Source organism: Talpa occidentalis, unplaced genomic scaffold (genome assembly GCF_014898055.3).
Source record: "Talpa occidentalis isolate TD23 unplaced genomic scaffold, MPIMG_talOcc4v2.1 talOcc4.2, whole genome shotgun sequence".
In the NCBI taxonomy this organism is placed as follows: Eukaryota; Metazoa; Chordata; class Mammalia; order Eulipotyphla; family Talpidae; genus Talpa; species Talpa occidentalis.
In genome coordinates, this window is record NW_023602073.1 from 82,582,699 (window position 1) to 82,606,021 (window position 23,323).

The window sequence follows — 23,323 nt, forward strand, 5'->3', positions numbered from 1 at the left end:
TTGGACCATGGACCATATGCTCTAGGTAGCAAGGTTCGAAGGATCTCATAGCTCCAGCAGCCTCCCTCTGGCTTTCTCTCCTACCACCAGTGTTTGAGCTTGGGGTGAAGCAGGTGAAAAGAGACAGCCCATCTACCCCACTACCCCAGTTGAAACTACCTTTAGCCCTCTCAGCCTTACCCAGGAGAAACAAACTTCTTTTCCTTTAACTCTTCTTCTTTCCAGTTCCCTCTTAATCCCTTAGTTTTCCACTCCCTTTGCCTCCTTCCTCCTTACCCCCCACGTAAAACAAACACAGACACACACACACACTTTTTACTTTATTGTATGGAACAATGTAGCTCTTATCCCCTGCCTTTCTATTCCAGAACAAGGTCTAGATTTAACTTTGCATAATAACCAGAAGGTCAAAACAAAACAGTCTTCATCCAAATTTGAATTCTGAACCTGAATGATAATGTTCAAATGGTAGTTTGGCCTCCACACAGAACATTTAGAATATGTTGGGGTGTGGAACTTATCAGAACTGAAATATTCCAAGGAGACCGTCTTATAGATAGGGAAAGATATTCTACAATGTGGGCCTCCCTGGTGGCCCAGGCAGTTGAGCACCACACTGTGAAGCTGTTCGCAGCCTCTGCAGCGCAGGTTCGATGCCGGCGAGAATCCCACATGGCGAAACAGACCTCTCCTGTCTCGCCTGCTGCTCCCCTCAGCAGTGTATTTCATCAGTCTGCCTGTTCTGTTCTCCACTCTGTCTCTGGTGAATCCTCTCACCGTCGCTCGCATCTGGCCTGTACCCCGGATCTTGTATAAAAAAAAAGATATTCTACAATGTGATGACCCAGGGAGTAACTATTGGAGCTAGGACTAAATATGAAGTCTCTGGACAACCAGGCTCATGTTTTCCTTTTTCTACCCATTACTTTAGACAGTGAGGCTTTACACAGTTTCTAAATAAGCAATGACATAAGCAGGGTGATAAAAGCAGAAACAGCCATTGTATAGACAATGTGACTCATTGCTCATTTTAGTTAATATCCTCTCCTGTCTTAAAATCAAATTGATTTTTTAGAATTACAATGAAATAGTAAGAATAAAATAAAGACCTGACCTAATGTATAAATGTAATAAGATGTAATCATGTTAGAAAGAAAATGTTGGGCATATTAATCAGGGTAAGCTTTGTTGAGCTAAGTAACAAATTAACCCTGAAATTTCTGTGACTTTGCAAAAAAAAAAAAAAAAAAAAAAAGATTGACTCTTGCTTTTTGCTCATGCATGCATGCCCAGCAAGATTTAGTTGGAGAAAGTGGGTGTTCTCCTCTGTATTACATTCAGATACCAGGCTGATTACCACCGTGGAGCTGTGCCATCTGCTGTACACAACTTTCTCTATCATCACTGCAGGGAAAGTGGGAGGGAGAATTGTGAATGGGCTTATTGTGTTAGCCTGCAAGTGACACATGTCACTTCTGCTAACATTTCATTGCCAGAACTAGCTACATGGTCCCCATAACTGCAAAGAACTGGGAAAACTGGGCCGAAGGTGACCCCCATTGTCCCTACCATGCAAAACTTGAGGTGAAAAAGCACAGAGGTTTATTTAGTAGCCATTTATCCCCATGACTGATTTAAGAGAATAGCAGTCCCTAAGAGGTCCATTGAGAGCAGTTCTACCCACCAGAATGATTTCAAACTTTCTCTTGACTTTCATAAACAAAAGAAAATATTTTTTAATGTATGGTTTTCATCTTATTGTCAATCCATTCAATTACAAATCACATCAAATAGACTGAGCAAGGAAAGGTGGAATCTCAACTCAGGCTGCCTGGGTTTCAATCCTAAACAGTCTCTATTGGCTATTTGGCCTGGGGAAATTTATGTGTCTCAGTTTCCTCATCTGTAAATGGATATACTATTATCCCCTGTTGACACATGAGGATTAACTAGTTAATATGTATAAGAGGATTAGAACAGTGCTTTATTATACTGTAAGAGTTCAGCAAGTACTAGCTATTATTATTTTATCTGTGTGACTTTAAATTTTTTAATTTAAAAATTTTCAATAGGCACCAACAGTGTAGAGCAGAAATGCTATGATAGACAAGATGGAGTATATCCCTGCAACACAGAGTTTACAGCCTAGATTAACAAGGGGACATAAAGTGGGTGAATATTATTTTACAGGAAATAATATAGAGTTACTCACAACCCTTCTGAGTCTCTTTCCTCAAGCTTGAAGTGAGACAGTATCTTCCTCACAGCACTGTTACAAAGATTCAGTGAGATCATGTGGCTGTAACTTCTAGAACAGAAACTAACAAGAGTTAGCTCAAGGCTGAGATTGGGTTGTTAGTATACAGTGACCATGGAAAGAGAGTTGTTTAACAAGAGGTACCCCCTCAAAGCTTACATCTCTCTCTAAGACCTTCATACATACATCCAACCAGAACCACCACCAGTTTCATGGACATGTACTTGTTATTCATCCAAGAATTAACCCCTTTATGGCATTTTAAATTAGCATTTAAAATAATAGTGATTTAGTAAAGTATCGCAAATAATGACTTTGTATTTTCAAGCACTAACTTAATGGGCAGAATTCAAATGAATGTCCTCCTGTTCATCACTCATCATCCATTCTGCTATGGCTGCCTCTGTATGGCCCTTGCAAGAGGAAGCTTAGGCCATGGACAACATTCCAATTTCTCAATGGCTCAGGATTCTCAAAATATGAGAATGATTACTGTATTGTTCGTTTGGGAATATGAAATAGTTTTTAAAGTATTTCTCATGTGCTTCCCGTAAGCTGCACAGGCAAACTCTGTACATTCTGAATCATTTTAGAGGTTTGCTTTCAATGCAAGTCTGAATTTGGCCTGCAGAATTTATTCACATCCAGTTTTGGAAAGTTTATCTCCAAAAGTATTTAGAATTGATTCTGTTTTCTACCATTTTTCCTAGGGGGAACCTTTTACAAAAGGTGAAAAGGGAGATCGAGTAAGTAGATGTTTTATCGTTATCTGGGGTTTTCTACTTCATTGATTTCCTTCTCGCTGATTTCTAGTATGTTTACTTTGGAGTCTAATAGATTTGATAAAATCAGCTCTCTGAGCATTTTACTTTTTCCCCTGTGAATTTGACTCTTTTATTTTGATCAATGAGAAATTTTAAACCTTGTTAAGTTTTATCATGTGATGCTTTTACATTCAGTCTGGGAAGCATATATTCTCCATAACCCATTACTATTAGTGACTGGATATGAATGTTATGAAAGATCCACTTAGGATATCTGAAATACAAAATGAAAATACAAGGTATAGTTTCTTTCAAAAATTGTGCTAATGATGCAAATTGAATTTATCAAATAGGATGATTTTATTAAAAGCATAAATAATTAATAAGTCATGGAAAATAGAAGAGTCAACTCATTATAACTGTTAAGGTTTTTTTGTATGACCTTAATTTTTTGTTTGTTTTTCATTAAATATATATACCTGATTATAGAATCACCATAACATATCAACTCAAATTCTACTTTTTTTCCCCTTCTCCTCTGAAATTTTAACAATGTCAGCAAAGTAATAAAATTCAGTGATTACTACTGGAACATGATTACAGGGTCAAAATAACTTTTGGGAAAAAAACATTATTAAAGAAAGAAAATGAATTATTTTTACTTCCTAGCAAAAATATTTTAAATCATGTTTTATAATGAACCCTGCTTGTCATATCTTCCATAATTTCCTTTATTGTATGTTAATTAGTGGGAATTCAAATGTATGCAAGCACTAGAGAAGCTCATCTCTGAATTTAAGGATTACATATATGTTAAATATTTTACTTACAGGGAGAACCTGGGATAATAGGATCACAGGGGATAAAGGTAATCTCATCATGTCTTTTGATTGCATCTTCAAACCTAATTGAGATTGTGAAAAGTCAAATCACTATTTCACTTTTCATTCCACCTATATATATAGGGTGAACCTGGAGATCCTGGTCCCCCCGGTGTAATAGGAAGCCCAGGACTAAAGGTATATAAAAATTTTCTGAGATAAATTAGGGGAAAATGAAGTTATAGCCTTTTTTATGTAACACAGTTACTGTGGCATGCCACTTATTTTCTTCACAGATGGCCTCAGAGACTTTATCATTCTTCCATGGTGATTCTCCCAACCCCCATCTCCAATTGGCTGCATTAGTACTACACACACAGTAACAGTACCTTTTGGTTTGCAATAAGATTTTTCAACTCTTTTTCAGGGCATATTCACAGTAGTGTCCCTCAAAGCTTTAAGAATAAATAATGAGAGCTAAATCTGTGACTGAGCTATATTCTTAGAGTGAACAAGATTTAAGACTCAATTTCTAAGCCAAATTTATGTGTCCCTGAGATGCTTGTGCTCCCCTGGTGGGATTTCTCAGGTGTCCCAAGAAAGACAAGCTGGTGGGAGGTGTGGGAGAGACAATGTCAAATGTTCCCACCAATGAGTAAGGCATGTTATCCAGGCCTCACCTACTGGTAAGAACAGGACCACTTAAATGGCAACATCTCTAAACTATCTTTGTAAACCCAAAGCACATTTCACTAATACACAGAGAAGGTAGGATGAAGGAAAGTCAGTCTTTCTATAGATAAAGATCACACCAAGTTTTATAGATATTCAGGTACTATCTAATATTCTTAGCAAAGTTAAAGTACCTATCACCTTCTGTTTTAGGGTCAGCAAGGACCTGCAGGAACTATGGGACCCAGAGGACCACCAGGAGATATTGTATGTATAGTAGATACCTATGTCTTTGATATTTGTAAATTAAATGGAAACTGAGCCATGTTTTAAAGAATGTCAACATCAATTCATGTGACTGTGTGATACCACATTCCAAAGACACGGGCCATCACTAAAACTGATCACATCTAATATCAGGGGCTACTGGGAATGCTAATGTCTTCATATATTCATGGGAGGTTCTTTTGAATTCGTAAGGCTAATTAATCAGTCTTTGGAACTCAAGTTAATTAAATTATTATGCTGGACATTCTGGTCAGCACTGTACCAATAGTCGAAGGGATTGGAAACATCAAAAGAAATAAGGAAAACCAAGATAAGAAGTATTTCCATTGTGCATGGCTTCTGTTCATTTCACCATCCAAAAACAAAAACAACTTCCAAAGCTTCTGCTGTTGTTTTCTTGAAAGATCCTCCAAAAAGAACAAGTCTCTTGGCTGAAACTATTTTAAAATGCAGCCAAGAAAAGTCTTTGGGTTGCATTATAATCTAGCTTTAGTGGACTCACTATATACACACACACAACCCTGCATCCATCTTTTTTTGTCTCTTGGACAATCTCGCTAGCTTTCTGACAACTTGGGAGTCAAGATTCACCGTCAGTCCCATTCGAACAAAATGGAAAAAAAATGTTTTCCTCTAACTTCTTGGAGAGACTGATCTCTGGCCACCATCCATGTTCCTTCTCTACAACTGCTAAAGTCTCTCCTTTTCTCATTACCTAGGGAGCAACCCCATGATCTCTTCCTTTATTCTTTATGCTCCATCACTGAACCTGCAGAGGCCTGTCTTTCAGCTCACTCAGTCGGCTTGGTGCTTCAAACCTTCAGTTCCCAGAACGAAATTTTTTGCTTGGCACTTAGTGCATGCAGCAGGTATATGTCAGGGAGAAATCTTACTATCAGGGAGAAAATGCTATTGGTGCCAGTGGAGCCACAAGATGCCCAAGAAGTGAGCTTAAGGGAGAGTGGCTGGAGCTAAAAAACAGAGACTAAAATCAAAAAAGGAAAGAGCCACAGTTGCCAAAGTATAGTAAAACCAGATTTTCCTATTTACCTCATTATCCTTCTGAATCATAATGTGATGTTACCGACTACTATCCTTCCACCCCTTCTTGGCAATAGTATGGATGAGGCATTTGGTTCAATTCTGCTTGATTTAATTTCTTTGCCATGGCATCTGATTGACTTCTCTTGAAGCAACAAGCCACATTTTTACTAATGGTTTTCCCTAACAAGCCAAAATCAACCCTTCTCCAAACAGTGCATATATTAAAATCCTGACCCACCACAGATAGAAATTGTGTTATAACAAGAGATGTTTTAATTGCTCTTTCCATTTTATTCTGAATTTTCTAGGGATTGCCAGGAGAACATGGTATCCCAGGAAAACAAGGCATTAAAGGAGAAAAGGTATCATTTTCATTTTAGTTGTTTCATATATTTTAAAAGCTACATAGGCGGAAAAGACAGGTAATCAATAGGAGCTTGGAGAAATGGAAGGATAGAACAAGAATGACAGAATTGTGTAGGGAAGAGACAATCACATAAAAAGCAGTGTGAATGCTGTCCCCTGAAGTTAGGCATCATGGCAGCTGTTGTTTTGGCATAGAAAAACAAGGTGACAAAATGAACTAACTTAGACATGAAAATCTCTGCACTCAGAAAGTCTCTTTCATGCTCAGCTCCCAACTCTGATATGGACTTAAGTCTCATAATCTTTCAGGACCTATTTCCATAATGTCTACATGGGAATAGTATATTAATAGTGAAAACTTGCTTAAAGAAAGCATAAAGATGATCTAAGGAGCTTAATAAATAGATATGCACTTTTGTGCATATATTTATACACTTGCCTATGTTTTATAATACTGCTAAGCTTATTGTAAGGTACCTCACTACAAAATTTAAATGCATTTGAGATAATCAGAATGGTGCCCGGCATGAATTCATTTCTCAATAAAAATTGCTGAATGAGTGAATGAATGAATGAATGAATGAATTGAGAAAATGAATTAGACAATTTCAAACGTGGAAACTACAACTTCCACACCTCCTACCATGACCTAAGCAATGGAATAAATAAGACTATTGCCTTGTTTTCCTCAGGGGGAGCCAGGTGGGATTATAGGCCCTCCTGGACTTCCAGGTCCAAAAGGTGAGGCTGGTCCTCCAGGGAAAAGCCTGCCAGGGGAACCAGTAAGTACCAGTCCTTTTACTAACACTTCTCTTGAAAATTCATTACTTATGATTTGTGTATTCCTAGTCATAGATCATAAGTATAGAAAACAACTTTGGTATGCAGAAAAAGAATATTCAGGTATTCCTTAAATCAGAGATCTAAACTCTTTGGAAATTTTGTGCAACAGAGTTCTCTTTTCTGAAGAAAATTCACATACACATGCCATTTTACATGTAGTTTTGAAAAATTTAGGCTTCTAGAATTCATCTACATGAATTCTTTAGGATATTATGGAACCTAGTAAGGTATACTAGTTTAAACCATGAATCTTTCTAGTATACTATCTTAAAAGAGAAGAACTACCTGCAATTTCCTTCTAGAAGCTCTACAAATATGACCATGGCGGGGTCGGTCATCTACAAAATATGCCATTCTGGTTCAGGCCATTCCCAGACATAGAGAACTAGAAAGCCAGAAAACACAAATAACCAATATACCTGTTTCACATGCCTTTTTTTAAATCATCCCTTTGAAATTTTTATAGTAATTAATAATAAATACTTTTCATTATCAGATGCTTCATTTTAAGTAAAACCACCTTTTATATTTTAACATAATGTACAATATAACTTATTGAAATTGTATTTTTCCAGTTTCTTATTTTTTATAGAAAAAGATTCAAGTAAGATAAGAACAATGAAACTGAGTTATGACTTCTAAGCGGCTCTTAACTTTTTAAAAGAAAAAATATTTACTTTCTTTTTTTCCTTTAAGGGATTGGATGGAAATCCTGGAGCATCTGGTCCACGTGGACCAAAGGTATAAAAATATTATAGATAATTTTTAAATAACTAATAATTATCATAATATCATTGGAAAAAAAAATGAGCCTTGCACTGATAGAAACATCTCTTTGCACAGGGTGAAAGAGGACTGCCAGGGGTCCATGGTTCTCCAGGTGACACAGGCCCACCAGGGGTAGGAATTCCTGGCCGAACAGTAAGTGAAATTCAATTGATTTCTTGAAACCCTGTTGAGTCCATTACTGTGAAACAAAATTCAGTGACAAATTTGAATAATCAAAAAGGTCAGGGGAGGAATGCAAGTTAATACTGTCCAAAGGGAGCAAATTAATAGGCTCTGAGGTTATGTCACTAAACACAGAGAGGATGCTCACTGATTACTCACATATACTGGTCACACATCCACTAATTTTGGATTAGAAGCAAATTTATATTCATTTTTAGTTCTTCTGTATACTGAAAGGTACAGATGCATGCTTGAATTATGATGCAAATTATAAGAATGGCTAATGTGTAGTTATTTATTGCTATTTGTTTTAACTATAACAAGTCAATAATTAAAATGAATGGAGTATGTATAACTGAGGTAATATAAAAAAATCTGTAAATGACATCTTAAAGAAGAAAGGATGAAAGCTGTTTTCAATGGCCAGAGAATGGGCAGTTTTTTAATGTGTTTTAACTATAAGGCCAGAGTTTAGGAGCAGTACCTGAATAATGACCACAACATACACACTAATTAACTGAAGAGTAATGAGATTACTCTTTATTTTCTATAAAAACATTTAAAAACTTTGGAACAAGAGAAGTATGGAAACAAATTGTTACCTTAATGGCATCAATGTAGGAAATTGACCTTATAATAAAGTTAGCATGAGAGTAAAGAGAAAGTGTAAATAGAGGGTTTATGTTGTGTGTGACTGGTGTTTGATTTACAGGGCAAGAATATAAAAAAATCATTGATGATGGGAGATTAAACAAAGGAAAAAGTAGATCAGGAAATTACTGGAGGAGTGAAGGAGGTTGAAGCAAAAAAAAAAAAATGTTTTAGGAATGAAAGGACACTGTACATTGAAAGGGAGCAACAAGTAGCTTTCACTGTAACAATGATATGAACATTTATTTTTGAAAGCAAGAAAGGAGACATCTGGGAGCAGTTACTGAAGTCCGCTGCTGAGAAACCAGCTCCTTGCTTGCATGGCTTACCCACACCTCATTCAGTGGTCACGTCCCTTGCTAGTGATGTGATGTGATGTGGATAGAGCTGAGGTTGTTAGGCTCACTGGTAATCCAACCACCTTTTAGGCAACCTGAATTCCAATTTTCTAAAGTGGCTCATGTTTTCCTTCTTAGTCCTGTCACTGAACACTGGTTTTGGCAATTTCTTTTTTTTAAAGATTTATTTATTTATACAATAGATGGGGTACAGGCCAGAGGCACGGGAGAGTGAGAGGATTCACCAGAGACAGAGCGGGGAGCAGAACAGGCAGACTGACAAAATACACTGCTGAGGGGAGCAGCGGGTGAGGCAGGAGAGATCTGCCACACCATGTGGGTAGCTTCCTGGCCAGCTGGGAATCAAACCCATGCTGCAGAGGCTGCAGACAGCTTCACAGCACTGTGCTCAACCCCCTGCGTCACCGGGGAGGCCCTGATTTTGGCAATTTCTTTAGAGAAGTGACACTAAGAAGAAAACAGAAAGGAAAGGAACCCTGTGCTAGTCACCTCCGTGGACCATCAGTTTTTGAACAGATAGAATTTGGAGGTATTGTTTGTGTGCATGTGGAGGTGCAGGGGCAGATGATGATGATGATAGGGACATACCAGGTTTCTGAGCAAAGTCCTATTGATGTTTGCAGCCAAAGGCATCTGGTTAAGTGTTTGGCTACCATCCAAAAGTCTTGGCCCACTTTTCAAAGTTCTCAGCGTGTGCATGGTAGCAAGTCTTGTTGTTCCATGAAGTAAATTACACTATTTAACCCTTTCTCCCACTTTAGTAATTTATGGACATTGCTGCCAGAATTCTAATCACTAAATCTCATTCCACTTAGGGCTCCCAAGGACCAGCAGGAGAGCCAGGTCTTCAGGTGAGCTACTTAACCAAGTTTTTTGGCACAGCAAATCCAGTTTTCTTGCTTCAAGGAAATTACTGAAAATCCTCATATGTAATTATTTGCCCCATTTCCCAGGGCCCTCGAGGTCTCCCTGGGTTGCCAGGAACTCCGGGAACCCCAGGAAATGATGTAAGGACCACCTTTGCCTATCCCCACAACACACTTTAATGTGCACCTGTGCAAATGGGCAAAGATTTGAATATGATGCTTCTGTTTCCAGGGAGCTCCAGGAAGGGATGGAAATCCAGGTCTGCCAGGCCCCCCAGGTGACCCGGTATGTCGACAGACTGTGCCTGATTTATGTATCTTTAATGCACCCAGAAGTCAAACAGCCTACCAAGCAAGTTTTGCTGTCCAAACTAATTAGAATGCTCAGTGACTGCTTGGTGATTTTGTTTATCCCCATTATTTTTTAGAGAGAAAAAAATTCAGACCGCATCAGCATTTTTTTGTGTGTGATGAATACTTATTTCCTAAGGGTATAATTCAGCTGTACAATTTTGCCCCGGGCTGAGCCTTGGCATATAATGTCTCAATCCCATGGAAAATTGAATTAAAATATATAGCCACAATTTCTATTCTTTCTAATGCTGGTGACTGAATGAATTTCATTTTTCTAAATGAAAGTTTACAGGTAGCTTACTTACAATATGATACAAACATATCCATTGATCCTGTGGCTTTAAAACCCTGAAATAATTAAATTACAAAAACTGGCTTGAGTAGGCTCTTAAAAAATGAGTTTAGGCTCTAAATGTGTGTTCCAAAGTTTAATTTTAGGTTAAAACTTACTCTGAGCAGCAGCAAAATCCCTTTAAATAGCCTCAGAATCAGCGGTTATAATTTGAGAGGCCATATGGTACATGGCATTGTATTAAGAGATTTGTATAATAAAATCCAAATCTGGCCTCTCAGTACTAAGCCTCACAAATCCTTCTACCTCCCACACTGTTTGGGCCTTATGTGCCTTTCCAAGCTACATGCAGAGGCATATTTTGGCCTTACTTTAATCCCACCGCTGAGGGAATCATTTGGGCAACATCTGGGATCTTGTAAAATGTTTCTTGGTTTTACAGTATCCCTCTGAAAGGATATTTTAAAACATGAGGCCAGAATACAGAATACTGGCCGAGTTCTGTCAGTATCTTGTCTTGCCCATCACCCAAGCCGCCTATAGGCGCCTTTGAACTTCAGTGAGAAGTAACTTGAAGTCAAACTCATCCTACTATTCATGTTTCTCATCAGCCTAGTAATTTACTTGGCAGAGGAGTGATTTCCTTTTAAAAAGTGATTTCCCTTTTTATTATTTAGAGCCAATAACATGTTCAGATTGGCATTAAAGTTGCCATGTCATGAAAATATAAAAGAGCTATAGATTCCAAACAATGACATACACATATTTGCATGTACATGGTAAAGGAATAGTAAATATTTCTCAAAAATATTCATTTCTTCACATGTAACAGAGTGTTAAGCCTGACAGTGAAGCTCTTAGAGAACCCATAACAAATTTCAGCCAGTCTGGCATTTAAGGAAAAATATCTACATTGTATTGTATGTTTGTGTTTCATTGTGTGCATATACATACAGAAGTAAATGAAAGTATTTTTTTTTCTCCCTAACCACAGATTGCACTTCCTCTCTTGGGTGACATCGGTGTCTTGCTCAAGGTACTCTGTTGCTATGCAAAAAATTCTGTGTTAATTTCCAGGAAAAAATAAACAGAAAATCTTTCTCAGAAATTGAGTTAATTGCATATCTTGAACTAAAATTCAGTTTTTAAATGGCAGAGCCTCTTTAAGTAGAAAATGGAACATATTTCTTTGTAAATGTTATGCCATTTATAGTAATCCCTCCACTCTCTTCTTTATCTTCCTCTCATGTGTGTGTGAAGGATACGAGTCAAGGAATGGCAATTCTGAGATGAGCTATAGGGAAGAAATAATGTTGTTGATGCCCTTGAGTCTATCATTTTCTCTTCTAGAGGAACAGTTCTCTCATTATGGGTGTTTGCCCACCCTGGCTCTCCACTGTGAAACCTTATCCTTCTCACTGAATCTACCCTGGCCAATCCCAGGAAGAAAACCAGCCAGTGCTGCTCAATAAACAGCTAGCTTGCAAGTCTGAGTTTTGATGTCATAGGATTTTACAAAGTGAGCTGTAAAATTCCAAAGCTGACAATTGGCCTAACACCTGTTACTCTGTTAAATAAGAATTTTCTCTACCTATTATTCATCAAGAGGGAATTAACATAGCTACTTATTTTTTCCCTCTGTTCCTTCCCTATATTTAATTTGTAAAACAGATGGGGGAGGATAATACTGGGACCTCTGTAAGGTTATGTATTTGCGTGTTTCTTCAAGGTTTTCTGAGATTAAGTGAGCCCAGATTTAAAAAAAAAAATCTGTCCTTTCATTTTATACTCAAACTTTCTGTGCTTTCTCCATCAGTGTATGAATGGAGAGTATATATGTGTATATGTGTGTATACATACACACGTGTGCACACACACATAAACAATGTGCGTCTGTATGTGCTTTCTTTTATATTCCTAGCATTTAGCCCAACAGTTTGCTCAAGGATTTGCATAATAGTAGTTAGGAGGCAAGAATATTTATTGAGTTGAATTTAAAAAAATTGAGAACTCTAGTATATGTATTTGATAGGTGATTAAAGTATTAAGAACAGGTAGATATGTAAATCTGAATTTAAATATAAAAATGTTAGAAGGGTTTTTAATAAGCCAACATAAATCAGAGGAGCATATTTATAAGGGGTTTCAGGGGAATCTTATATTTACTGAGTTGCAAGTACATACGAGGCCACACACAGCTTTGCTTACAGCAACTCATTTAATCGTCACAATAATTCTGTGAGTCAAGGCTGTGGGTGATAGTATTTCTATTCTATAGACAAGGGACTGAAGTTCAAGTAGTTAAATAACTGGCTCAGTCATCACAGCAAAAAAGTATAACATTGACACAGGTCTTCAGATAATAACTCTTAGATTCTTTCCATGGGCTGTAATGTTAGAAGTGACAGAGTTATAAGAGTTACATATTCCTTAGGATTCTCTAAGAATCAAAAACTTGTACACTTAAGCAAAAACGAATCCCAATAGAACAGACAAAAACAGACTATTCACAGACAAAGAGACTGTGAACCAGCTCTAATAGGGGTCTCAGAAGTAGAAGTAATTGGTAATTTCACCAGGACAGCATTCCTCTAGTGAATGTGCTCCACTGTTGTTCTAGTCCCTGCATCATCTTACTAAGGTTCTGAGTCCCAGGAGAAGGACTCAGACACAATTGCACATGATAGTCCCACCAAACTGCCTTCAATAGAAAGGGAACTACTGTAGTTCCTTAAAGCAAAAGCTACACACAGGAATTTAGATTGGGCAGTGACTCTATTAGACCAAGATATTAGTGTAATATTAGCTCTTGGTCTTGTTACCGACACATTAATTCTCCCGCTCTGTCTTGAGTCTTTAGCAAACTGAATCATCCTGCTTTCTGCTTTCAAAAATATCTTTGATTAAAATTTTGAAAAAAACCTGATGCAATTCAGACCCAAATGATATCCCTTCAAATACCTTCCTACAGGTTAATCTGTGTATCAATCTCTCTTTGAATGAGATTTATGTTGGCTGATTATTGATGCCTCTTTATTCTCTCCATAAAACCTTAAGTCCATTATCTCAAGAACCTTTATGAAATCCAGTTCCCTTAATTTACCAAGGTTGCTTACCCAACCTAAAAAAAATGAGGTCATTTTCTTATAAATGACTCTTAGAAAATTCTACAGAGTCATGATTACCATTTTTTATGTTTTATTAAAACAATCAATGGAATAATCCATTCTAAATTGTTGTCATGTATTGACATGCCAAGTTTTGTTCCATATTGATCTGCCACATTTATACAGCTACAGACACGATTATTCATCCTCTTTATACTTTTTTGAAATATGGAAACTTTTCAGGTATTGAACCCACAGGGAATCTCTTTCTCTTCATAGTTTTTCAGATACTATAACTGATGGGTCTATAATTATATGTGTATTTATTTACTTTTTTTATTTTTTGTGTAGAAGAACTGAGGTTAGGCCAGAGGTGTGGGGGGGGGGTGGTGAAAGGATTCACCAGAGATAGTGGGAAGTAGAACAGGTGGATCTACTGAAATACACTGCTGAGGGGAGCAGTGGGTGAGACAGGAGAGGTCTGCTGTGCCATGTGCGGTTAGCTCCGTGGCTGGGGATCAAACTCTGGCCTTAGTACTGATAGCGCTGAGTTTTAACCCCTAGGCCACCAGGGAGACCCTATATGTATTTTGTAACTCTTCTACCAACACATTAGCTCTAGAAAAAGATGCTGGTGATAAAATTAGTTTGGGAGGCATTGCACACTCTAGTTCCCTTTGATATGTTCCAATTCTGAGAAAGACCACCAAGAAAACTCTACTTCAGCATTTTTTAGACAAATTGCCTCAGAAACTCTTCAGTACAATATAAAATTAGTCTTCCAAGAAGCCTGTTTCTGGCAATCAGATTGATGCTGATATTCACTGGGTCAAAATATTGAACTTGAATAGCCCTGGGCTTTCTTGCCAACTTCTCACCATTAGAGAGTTTCAGTTCCTTTTTCATGGTTATAGATTCTTCCCTTGGGTAAAAAGGATGGAAGAGTATTGTCCTGCCTTCTGTCAACTGTTAAAATTAAACTTTCTCCCCTGCTCAATGGTCCCTATTCTCTGCCTTTCCTGATCATATTCTTATTATAACAATTTATTTAAAAATAAGCCTTTATGGGGCTTTTCAGACAGTTTTCCTTTAGCAATGTGATAAGAAGTTTATCTTGTGAGCTCAGACACTTAAATTCAAACCTTTCCAGATCAGCTAAAGGTTACAGAGTAGGGAACGGAAAAGTAATTCCACTTAGATTTCCTATCTGCACTTGGATTTGACATAGAAGTCAAGTCCAAGTCAGTGAAGCAATTATTTCACACATGAGTGCATCCACTGACAAATAAAATGTTAGTAAACTGTGTGTAGGGATTCTCCAACTAATTTTGCTCCCAAAAGGAGACATCTTTTTTCATAGCTTTTTCTTTCTTTTTTAATGATTTAATGTTTCTTTATTGAATGAGCTCTGTACTCTTGTTGGTTATTTCAAACTTTATTACGACTTTCCCTTTAAAATATTCTGCTAAGTGACTGAAACTCTGTGTTCTTGATTTATGCATCTTTTCCTTATTTATTTGGGATCTTCAATTTAAATATCATCTTACACATGATTTTAAATAGAAGCTCACCAATATCATAAATATTGCTAGCTTCATAGTTTTTACCTAGTCAAAAGTATTCTTTCTTATTTTAATTAAAGTAAGTTTCTAAAATGGAGTAACATAGTAGTGGCTATATTGCTTATCTCTGACAAAGACTCAAATAGAATTTCAAAGGTAATCAAGAAAATGTAACATATTTATACAATAAAATACTATTCAGCTATAAAAAATAAAAGATGAAATTCTGTTATTTGAACATGCTTGAACCTAGAGGATGTTGTACTTAGTGAAATAAGTTAAATTGAGAAAGGCAAACTGTATCATTTCACTCATATATGGAATATAGAGAAAACAAATGGATGAATTAAATGAAACAAATACACTTTTAGACTATAAGACCAATTAGTGGCCAGTGGGGGGAAGGGGAAGGGAGGGTAGGTAAACCAGGTTTAAGGGGTCAATTGATGGTGAAGGATAGAATTTGACTTTTCGTGGTGAACTTCATGTAATATAAACATGTTGATTCTTTTTTAATGATGCACACCTGAAACTTAAACAATATTATGATGCCATGTTACTTCACTTAAAAAAAAATGTTAAGCTAATCAAACCTCACTTTCAGAAATTACTTTGAGGACTCTCTCAGTAACTTTTTCTTTATGGTCATCAGAACTTCTGTGGCAATTGCCAAGCCAGTGTTCCTGAATTGAAGAGCAACAAAGGAGAAGAAGGAAGCGCCGGTGATCCTGGAAAGTATGATTCTGTAGCCAGGAAGGTAAGAAGAGGACTGAATGCCAGTGGACCCTGCAAGTCACACATGGTGCTTAAGGTCTGTTACTGCTCTGTCCTCTAGGGTGATATCGGGCCACGGGGTCCTCCAGGAATCCCAGGCAGAGAGGGACCAAAGGTAAGGAAGTTTCTCCTCCACTCACGTCTTTGTGAAAAAAAGGAAACTCATTTTAAAATACTGTTCTGCTCCCCGCTCTGTCTCTGGTGAATTCTCTCACCCTCCCGTGCCTCTGACTGTACCCCAGTTCTTGTTTAAATAAATAAATCTTTAAAAAATTACACTGTATTTTCAAAAAGAAAAATTAGAGAAATGGTATAAAACCACTTGCAAATGTCATTTATTTGTTCCTTGACCCTGTACAAATTACATGCTCCTGGTGCCGTGAGAACAGATACTTTTGTTATTCCTAAAGATGACAAAATGATTGAGTGTACTAGCTCTGTTCATTGTCTTTTCAGGGAAGCAAAGGAGAACGGGGCTACCCTGGGATACTGGGAGAGAAAGGTGATGAGGTAAAGAGACTCCTCTGATAATAGAATCCTGTCATTGATTCTCTTTACTTGACTAAACAAAGGAAGAACATCCATTTTTCTAGAGGTCATGTTTACTACTAAATCAAATAAACGTATAGACTTAGGTAAGTCTTTTCAAATATTAACACATTTTAAATAATATATTGATGTTTATTACCAGTGGCCCAGTTTTTGAAATAAAGAATTTAAAGCACAAAGTTAACATATCATTTACTATTTTTCTGTTCTCATGTAGCAAATAATAATCTCAGCTCTCTAAAGATAAAAGCAAGATAAAGAAAGAGAGGTATACTGAAAAGAAATCAAAAGTAGCCAAAAAAAAGATAAAAATTGAAAGAAAGGAAAGGTAGAATAACAGCCAAGGGATGGGGGAGGTCCAGATTCTGCATAACTTTCCTGAGAAGTTGCTGTGATAGACCCAACTTCTGTGACCTTGGTTTGTCTGTGTCTCTGCTCAACTTTCAATCAAACTCTTGGGAGAAAAAATTATCAAATGGATCTAGTTGGACTAGTTTAGATTGGCTGCCCAACTCTGGACTGAGGTTCAAAGTCAAATTTGCTTTTGCGGTGATCGGCATAATTTTCTAACTCTCAGCCATGATGATGCTCAGGGTATCATTCTTTTCCTACATAATTCACATTAACTCTCAGGAAAACCAATTAAGATGATGAATTATTGTTAGTTTAAGCAGTTTTGATACTAATAATTCTTAATGAAAGTAGGTAAGCCATCTGGCATTTATTAACCTTGATGTTAGTGTAGGAAATCATAATGGTATAAAGTAGATCTATTTTTTGAGTTAGTTATATTTCACATTATAAATTATCATCATGTTATTGTTTTTAATTAATATTGATTCTATTTTAGAAAACTGTGAGATTGAGTTTTTCCCAAGTTACAAATTAAAGAACAAAGATATTTAGTGTTTATTTTTATCCATAAACAGACAGTAAAGGTATTTTATTTCAAATAAGTAAGAGTGGTTGAGGTTTTGCATCTTCGTTCTCCACAGCAAATTTCACAAAAGTACATGTACGATATTTAATTTTAATAATCTAACAGTTTTAACTGCCTAGATTCAAGAGGTAGCCTTTAGAGGCAATTGAGAAGGTAATGGCAAAAAGATCAGGAAATAATTGGAATTCACATTTTTTATAAGTGACTCCAAGTTAAATTTACTAGAAGTTAATTTTTATTAATTCTACAGGATACTTTGCTCTCTTGGAAAATAGCAATCCATCGTTATTATTCCTCCACTATTTTAGTGTGCTTTTTCTTAAGTATGGATTCTTTAACACAATGTACACAAAATTGTGCCCAACACTCTTATTAAATGGGGAATTAGAGCAGCTCAAAAGGAGATTCTTCGAAATTTCTTCACATCACATGAATAATATGAATAAGTTTGAAGTAGCATAGTTTCTCAGTTACATCTTTCAGGGGAATAGGGCAGTGCAGCCTCAGGAAGATGGGAAATAGTGAATGTCATTTTGTCTTCTACTTGGACTCACATAGTACCTGAAATCATAATTTGATTTCTTTAAGTGAATGAAACTTTGACCACACCATGTGTATTTCAATTTGCTGATTAACTATACTGTTTTAATATGTAATATCTAATTGCACAAAATCTCAGCTATCTATTCTACTGTTAATGGAAAAAAAGAGACAGAGCAACGCTCCATCTCTTTGAGGACTTCTAATTATTACGCCTTCAATTTAATCTGTTTGGAAACTTAAGAGACAGGAGTTACCTATTTGTTATTTTTCTCAGAAAAGTGATGTTATCTTCTACTTTTTTTGCAAATGTTTCACAACTCAAGATAACAACTTATAAGATGCTGATAGAACACAGACTCACCTCAGAGTGAATTCTTGCTTGGGATGCAGGTCTTCCTATAATATTTCAGGATAATAATTAATAAATAAGACATGAAAAATATTGTTGGTCATAAATTAGAGCAATGGAAAAATAAATATTCTTGATAGCAACCAAGATAGAACATCAATGCAGGAAATGAACTTAGGTTCCAATGATCCCTGAATATCTATACAATAAATTTTACTTTGTATTTTAGTTTGGTACTATATGCTAAATTGAATGTCCTACTCCTTAATAGTATTTATCTTCTTTAATGACCATCTTGTCTTCTAAAATTATCTTATTGCCCTTTATGCATCCATGGTAACTTTTACCCTTACTACAAAATTTCAGCTTGTTCAGAAAAAGACTGCTGAGAATGATTTTTTTTTATTTATGGACTGAGGTTTATTTTAAAGTTTAATGTGGTCATCAAAGGTTAATGAGTCCCATGCTTATAAATTAGACTACTGAAAGACTCACTCAGCATCTCTAGACTGATTCAGTGTTGAACTAAAAGTAGCAAAAAAAGAATATATATGTACACGCATATCTTATACATGTACATATAGAGAGATTTTTATGGAAATGTGGGCATTTCTAGATAAAGCAATTTGTGATATAACATTTATAATCTCCAGACACTTAGAGGTACCATTCCCAAAGGAAATTTGTTTCCTTTCCACTCATAAACCCATAAACAAGTTAATGGTGGGGGGAAAGAGCCAATACAGCATGGTAATGTGTACTATCTACACAAACACAGTATTGCCAATGAGGACATCACCTTAAAGAAAGAATGTCTCTGTCCTTTTAGCCTTTTATCCTTTTAAGTAGACATAAGCTTTTGGCCAAGACTCTCATTACATGAGGAAATTCAGCATGTGCAGAGATTCTTAGCTTTTCTTCACATTGCATCACGTGAAGAAATCTGTAGTAACAGAATTTTAGTATAACAATGAATTGTTAAATACAGAAATCATTACTCAGTAAAAAAGACTAAATCTGAAAGAATGGAGACATTCAATCTAGTATTTGATGTGTCTGTCTTAAGATTATCTAAAATAACAAAAGGGTCTTTAAATGTATGTTTTTCTGATTATAGAATTTTATTGCAGAATATTTGAGAAATACACAGAAGCTCTAGGGGAAGAAATTTATCCCTATTTGCATTGGCCAGGGAAGACTATTAATCTTCATATTATAATCCAAACCCCCTCATCCACAACTGCAACACTCAGAAGCCTCTGCAAACCCTGGAAATTTTCCCCAACTTTAAAGTGAATTCAGTTGGCAGCAAAATCTGACCTGAACACCTATGGAGCTGGTCTATTTATCCCACATGGTGGGAATGTCCTATTTTGTTAGAAATAGTTGTTTGTTCAAGGTTGCTGCCTCAGGAGCTGTGGAGAGTGTTACAGCATATCCAGTGTGAGCACTGTTACCCTTATAACAGATCTGGAAATTCAGAATTCTAAAACACATCCAACATTTAAGTTTCTACATAAGGTATTATAACCTCTTTGTCATTCTTATCTCTTATGATGAAGTGCATTTATAATTTTAAGTAATGTGGCCCCTACTCTGTATAACATTGCATAACTTATTTTTTCATGTTTCCCAATAATTTACTGAAACGTGATTTTAATAATTGGATTTTAAAAATGGATTTTATGTAATTTATTTAATATCCCATTGCTAGCACATTTGTAAATGAACACAAAATTACACAAGTTACCAGTTAATCTTGCCAATTCTTCCTTGAATATGTAAGTCTCAGCATCTTAAACCCCATCCAATGTAATTAGCATGATTGTACAAACCAAGGAGGAAGGAAAGAGAAATCCATTCATTTTTATGCTTAAACCAGTAGAGGGTTCCAAATTTAAATTCATTGATGAGCCAAATTTCTTCTCATTATGAACTGGCCAGCTAAACTAAATATTATATCATAAAACATATTCCATTTTTTCTCTAGCTGAATGAAGCATCAGTGTAATCACATATTTCTTTGATGGCATTCTGCCAATCTGAAATTTGTATTTCTCTGCTTTAGCAGAGCTGAATTCTCAATGATGCTATTGTTGTTGTGTGTCTGTATGAGATCAGAAATGTTCTATGAGTCACCAAACACAATACATTTGTTTGTTACAGATTCCATGTCATGGCATTTTAGCTCACCATCCTCAGTCTTTGAAAATGGAGATTTGTATAAGGACTATACCGTGTTTTTCAATTAACCAAAATAGGTTTAATTTTCAGTAGTGAAGATATTTAATTAACTGAAATGCTTTATTTCCAATGATAGAGGAGCTTTATGGTAGACTTTCTCTTCTAGGGTCTTCAAGGAATTCCAGGTTTTCCAGGTGCACCAGGCCCATCTGGGCCCCCAGTAAGTATTTGGGAATGTGTTCCACTCACAGTTCATACCTGTTAATACCCTTGGGATGAGGCAAGGGGAACTAGTATTCCTTGATGCTTTTTGTTTTCTGTCTCTATGTCAATTATTCAGCTATTGCCTAGAAATGGGCCGTCATTCAACATTTTAGATTTTCGTTTGCAATTGCATAAGGCTGCCCAGGGTCTTGGCAACTTGTCATCAGAGTTCTCCCAGAACAAAAAGCTATCTGTGATTAAGCTAGTTTACTTGAAAAAAAGTTTTATGTAAAAAAGCATTCTGGTTTTTTTTTTTTTTTTTTAGTTATACACATATATATACGTATATATACGTATATATATGTGTGTGTATGTTATGCTCTCACTTTTTCATAAGTATCATAAACTGAGAATTTATTTTCCAGAGGAGAAAAATGGATAAAGGATTATCAGATTTGATGTCTTTTTATTCCTGTGTATGAATTAAAACACATTCTACTTTAGTCAGCACATTTTTTGCACTATCCCTCAAACACAACATACTGGTCTTTGTGTCCTTGGTTATCATGTTTTCATAAATCAGAATCACTTCCTTTCCGATCTGCTAAACCCTCTCTCTTATTCAAATGGAGCTCAAATCTAGAGTTACCAGTTAAATACAGGACATGCAGCTAAATTTGAATTTTATATAAACAAATAATTTTGTAGCATATGCTTGTCCCAAACATTGTATTTTTTATTGCTAAATCTAGCAAGCCTACTCAAGTCTCAGTTTCTCCAACTCTCCTCTTCTTAGAGTTCCCATGCAAATAATATTTACCACACAAATAGAATGTAATCATGTTCCTTAAAGTTTTGAATTATGGATTCACTGTAATTAAAATTCACTGTAATTTTATCATTTATATTTTCACCTGTTATAGAGCAAACCTGTCTTTAAATTGTACACTAAAAAGAGAAAGAGTCATGAAAAGAACCACGGAAAGTATAGCTAATGCTATTCTAAAGAAGATTTTAAATAAATTTTATTTTCCTCTGGTAAAATGCAGATCACATAACTCAATATGCACATTGTTAATTCTGCCCTGTCTTAAAGTATTTAAAATGTTGATCACTACCAAAATTATAGCTCATTTAGGAAGGCATAATGTTATGTAAATTGCCCTTAAAACAGCAAGGCTAAATTCTTAAATGTATCAAAAGGTTCCAATTAAGGTCATTAAATGTGGTCGGCCAAGGTGAAAAAGCGACCACAAATACAAATTTTACCCTTGCAAGGGCTTATCAGCAGGATACAGCTGCTGTATCAGCCTGAAGAAATGTAAGCTTCTAGAACTGATTTAATTAGGATCAAATGACCTTCAAAACTATCCATTTTAACAACCAACTTCCAATACCCTTGGTCATTTAGTTATTTCCTTAATAAGCTTAGTTTTGTGTTTCACAGGGTTTGTTGGGAAGAACTGGACATCCCGGTCCCTCTGGAGCAAAAGGTGACAAGGTATAGAGTCAGAATTGGGGTTTGGGTGACACCACTTATAGAGAGAGCCATAAAATCATGCTAAGTCCGGAAGTTGGAGTAGGGGTACTGCCTGAGAACAACCGTTCTTCTAGTGGTATTAGAAGGACATAGGTCCAGAAATTGTTCTGAATACAAGAGATATGTTCCTAGGAGCAAGGATGAATAAAATACTCATGCTACTGGAAAGATGGAGTCAAAAGACACTTCTTGAAGAGATGCAGGTAAGGTATTATATCAGGGAGTTCCAGCTAAAGATGCTATGACTCCAGATAGCATATGGTCTATCAGGACCAAGATTCCAGTAACCCAAGGGCTTTTGGGAAAATCTAGAAGTTCTGTCCTTGAGGGCCATAGGGGCAATTCACTAAGGAACCACAGCTGTTTTCTGGGGAGTTCAGTTTATTGGACAAAAGAATTGTTATTGTCAGAAGGGAGGAGCAGCAAGGCAATAATGAGACAGGAAAAACACAGGACTTCATCTGTTTACCCAATCTAGCACCCAAATTGACCCTTTAAGTGCAGACAGAGTTAGCAAGTGAAATAAAACAAGCTGTTCAAATTAGGGAAATGAATCAAGGTCTACATGAGCTGCTCAAGTGGCTTCCAGCCTGAACTGACAAAGTGGGACATAATGGCATAAAGGAGAAAGGAATCCCCTCAAGTTTGCAAGGAAACAATGTGCTTATTCTAGATAGTCTCATATATTTTTCTAATAGTATCCCGAGGAGCCTGCCAAACCCTACCAGCCTTTTTCCTCTGTTTCTACGGAAATTATTCAGTCAGAGATTTGCCTTTTGAAGTTAATGTGAATTCCACACTGTGATGAGCTTTGGGGCACTATCAAGGATGAAAACATGACTTTTAATTGTGCCAGGGGGAGAAAAGTCTTTTCAACAGGCACATATTTTTCCTTGTTTATTCGTTCATGAGAACTATGACATAATTCTCTCAAGGACACGGCTGCAGTCAGCATGATACGAATGTCTTGGAGAATGACCCCCTATGAGAGCATTTTAGGAAAAGATACAATGTACTCATTGTCACTCATTCTCAGGCAGACA

At 36.4% G+C, this 23,323-nt stretch overlaps 1 protein-coding gene across 1 annotated transcript in view; it reads left to right on the forward strand.

Annotated features, from left to right (window-relative positions):
- Window positions 1–23,071, forward strand: part of LOC119251459 (collagen alpha-1(XIX) chain) — a 268,629-nt gene extending 245,558 nt beyond the window's left edge. The window contains exons 21-38 of the mRNA XM_054698153.1: window positions 2,968–3,003; window positions 3,854–3,889; window positions 3,987–4,040; window positions 4,728–4,781; window positions 6,155–6,208; window positions 6,905–6,994; window positions 7,752–7,796; window positions 7,899–7,976; window positions 9,832–9,867; window positions 9,970–10,023; window positions 10,115–10,168; window positions 11,523–11,564; window positions 15,850–15,954; window positions 16,033–16,086; window positions 16,428–16,481; window positions 20,703–20,756; window positions 22,188–22,241; window positions 22,979–23,071. Coding sequence (XP_054554128.1) covers window positions 2,968–3,003; window positions 3,854–3,889; window positions 3,987–4,040; window positions 4,728–4,781; window positions 6,155–6,208; window positions 6,905–6,994; window positions 7,752–7,796; window positions 7,899–7,976; window positions 9,832–9,867; window positions 9,970–10,023; window positions 10,115–10,168; window positions 11,523–11,564; window positions 15,850–15,954; window positions 16,033–16,086; window positions 16,428–16,481; window positions 20,703–20,756; window positions 22,188–22,241; window positions 22,979–23,071 — 1,047 coding nt within the window. The remainder of the gene's footprint in view (window positions 1–2,967; window positions 3,004–3,853; window positions 3,890–3,986; window positions 4,041–4,727; window positions 4,782–6,154; window positions 6,209–6,904; window positions 6,995–7,751; window positions 7,797–7,898; window positions 7,977–9,831; window positions 9,868–9,969; window positions 10,024–10,114; window positions 10,169–11,522; window positions 11,565–15,849; window positions 15,955–16,032; window positions 16,087–16,427; window positions 16,482–20,702; window positions 20,757–22,187; window positions 22,242–22,978) is intronic.
- The last annotated feature ends 252 nt before the right edge of the window (window positions 23,072–23,323 follow it).